The sequence below is a fragment of the Charadrius vociferus genome, unplaced genomic scaffold (genome assembly GCF_000708025.1).
Source record: "Charadrius vociferus isolate BGI_N301 unplaced genomic scaffold, ASM70802v2 scaffold333, whole genome shotgun sequence".
Classification (NCBI taxonomy): Eukaryota; Metazoa; Chordata; class Aves; order Charadriiformes; family Charadriidae; genus Charadrius; species Charadrius vociferus.
Window position 1 is genome coordinate 1,325,298 of NW_009647682.1, and position 2,869 is coordinate 1,328,166.

Here is a 2,869-nt window from a genome sequence, read left to right on the forward strand (position 1 = left end):
TCTGGCTCCCCCACTGACTGCAGTGCTTTTGGGAGTGTGCATGCGGAGGGGAGTGAAGGGGCTCCGGACCTCTGGGAACAGCAGCCAGCCAATTCCTGGGGCGAGGAGCTGTGCAGCCATGGCAGCAGTAACACACTTCGATCCCAGGCGCTGGGGCGAGAGGGCATGGCAAGGCGGGGGGAAGTGGAGGAAAGAGCCAGCTCATAATTGCAAACGTCGCTAATTTGGTGCAGCTGCATGGCTGGAGAGGCAGCCCAGAAATATGCCGTCATTCCTCAGCAGGGTAGGACTGTGCAAAGCCCCTTTGCCGCCAGCGAGCTTGGAGCCAAGAGCGTGCATGGACAAACGGGGGGATGAAGAGAGAAGGGCTTACCTCTGCCAGCGTTCCCAGGAGCCGCGGCACCCACAGGACAAGCAGCAGCAGCGGCGGTGGTCTCATGGGGACCAGGGTGGCTGCAGATTAGAGGGATGACAAGTTGGGGGAGGGGGGTAGCTTCTTAGCAGTGGCTGTCCCCAGCCAGCCCCTTCTCCCATGGCAGCAAAGGGCTGTGTCCCCACATGCTTTCTGAGTGCGGGTGACAAGATGACATCAGTGGGGACCGGCGTTGCATTCCAGCGTGTCGCACATCAGCCCTGCCAGCTGTCCTTGGGCAGGAGCAGACCGTGCCTCCGGGCTGGGAGAAGTCCAGTGTGTGTGTGTGTGCCTCTTGCTGTGTGCATTTGCTATTGTTCCCGTGGCTCTGTGTCCCTCTGCGGTGACTCTGCAGCTGTCCTTGTGTGAGCGTGTGCGTGCTGTGGCCAGAGAGCTGCTTGCCGGGGGGCTTGGGGGGGGGGCTCTGGCTGTGGCTGGGTCTCTGCAGGGCTGGTGCCCGCTCTGGCCAGCAGAAGGAGTTCTGCAGAGTTGGTGCCAAGAGGGGAGGAGAGGGGAGGAGACAGGACAGGACAGATGGCGGCTCAGAGCTGGAAGGGAGTGCCCAAGCCAGCCCCCAGCATGGGGTGGGAGGGCGGCCCGCGGCCTCCGGCAGCCGAGCGCGGGCTGGGGAGCGGGGACCCGGGGTGCTGTGCACCTTGCGGCTCGCTCTGTGCCCGCCACGTTCATGCACCCTTTAGCTCTGCATGCGTGAATTTCTGCACGGGGTGCTGATGGGGAATGGGAGGTTTGGTCATGCTGGGTGAGTTTGTGTGATGCCCATGCAGCTTGGAACTGGGGGGGTGTGGTGGGTGGTGTATGGGCACATTGTGAGAGGTTCCTGTGTGCTGCATTCCACAGGCACAAAGATGCCTGGACCACGCTTTTCCCATTTGAGGGGTTGGCTGGGTCCCTGTCTGCTCATGGGTTGTGGGAGTTGTACTCCGTGGTGCTGCCATGGGGAGTGCGCTGTGCCCCCCCCGCCCCCGCTGCGTGCAGGGCTGTGCGTTGTGTGGTGCTGTGCTGTCTGTGCAATGCGTGGCGGGGTGCCAACTCTGATTCAGAGCGGAGATGCCATTGGCTTCACATCAGCGCTGCAGATATGGGACAGTGCTGGAAGAGATTCAGTGATGCATCTACCCTGGAAGCCAGCACAGCCTGTGTGGCCATGGGAGTCTGTCTCAGTAGCCGTGCTGGCCACCAACAGGGGCTATTCAAGCTCTGCTTATTGCTGTGAGCCACTGAGCTGTCAGAGTGGGACACATCTCCCAGCTGGCTGCAAGACAGCAGGGTCCCTTCCCCAAAAACTCAGAGGTTTGTCAGGTGGGACCTGTGACAGTCAGATCAGCCCCCAGTGCCTGGGCAAAGACATGGGAAAGCCCTATCCCCTGCATGTAATTGAGAAGAGGGGGACACAAAGGCCCCGGTCTAGGATCCATCTCCAACCCCAAACCTCCTGACAGCCCCCAGGCTGATGGGGCCAGCTGGGAAAGGGGACAGAGCACATGAGTCCCCTTCCCTTCATACGGGGGACCATTAATTCCCCAGGTCCTGGCCAAATGGGACTGGTGCCAGGAGTCCTGGTCCGTGGTCACAGTCATGTCTCTGCAGAGGTCCAGTCCCCTGCCTGGAGCAGGTTGAGGGTAAAGGAGCCCTGGCCCTGCTGCTCAGCTGAGCAGTGAGGGCTTATTTGTCATCCACATCTCCTCTGTTAGTGGCTCGGACATCCCGCAGCAGAGAGGCACAACTCAACAACCAGAGGCCCTTCAAGTCACTCTGTTCCCGGACCCTGCAGACCCCTCCATGTCCCTCTGCATCCTGAATACGGAGATTGGGGTGGGAGCAGAAGGCAATGACTTAGCTCCAGTGCAGGCAAGTTTTTTAATCCTTAATACTGGCAGCTGAATGCCAGGGAGGCCTGAATGTCAAAAATGCAAGTGGTGCATCTGCTCAGGTGATGGAGGCCTGGGGTAAAAGCGCTTGCTCTTACGAATGCCCTGATAGGCACTGGGGACTCAGGTCCATCAGCACCTGGGGTGATGGGGATAACCCATCAACAGTGCCACAGACAGCTGGGGACACCTATCCCTGCTGCTGGATGTCGGTGTGACCGGGGGCTGGCCATCCCCCACAGGAGTGCAAGGATACTGGAGGTCATGTCCTCCAGCCACTGAGATGGATAGGGAAGGAGTCCCCCTCCACAAGCTGAGGCAGAGGGAGGTTTGGGGCTGGCTGCTGCCATCTCCAGTGGGCTGGGGACTGTTTTAAAAGGCCCCTTTCCAGAGCTGGGCTGCTGCAGCCAGCTGGGAGGAGGCTAGAGGTCCCCACCACAGTGAGGGCTTGCCAGGTTTACCCGGAGGCCCGGGGCGAGATCCAGGAGGATACAGCTGGCTGGTCCCCAAACGAGTTTGCAAAGAGGCTTTTGGTGGATGTCCCCGTGCGGGTCCATGGCAAGGTGCA

At 60.5% G+C, this 2,869-nt stretch overlaps 1 protein-coding gene across 1 annotated transcript in view; it reads right to left on the minus strand.

Moving 5' to 3' along the window:
* The window catches only part of LOC104283195 (receptor-type tyrosine-protein phosphatase V-like), an 11,855-nt gene extending 11,416 nt beyond the window's left edge, over positions 1–439 (minus strand). The window contains exon 1 of the mRNA XM_009881350.1: positions 374–439. Coding sequence (XP_009879652.1) covers positions 374–439 — 66 coding nt within the window. The remainder of the gene's footprint in view (positions 1–373) is intronic.
* Between the last annotated feature and the right edge of the window lie 2,430 nt (positions 440–2,869).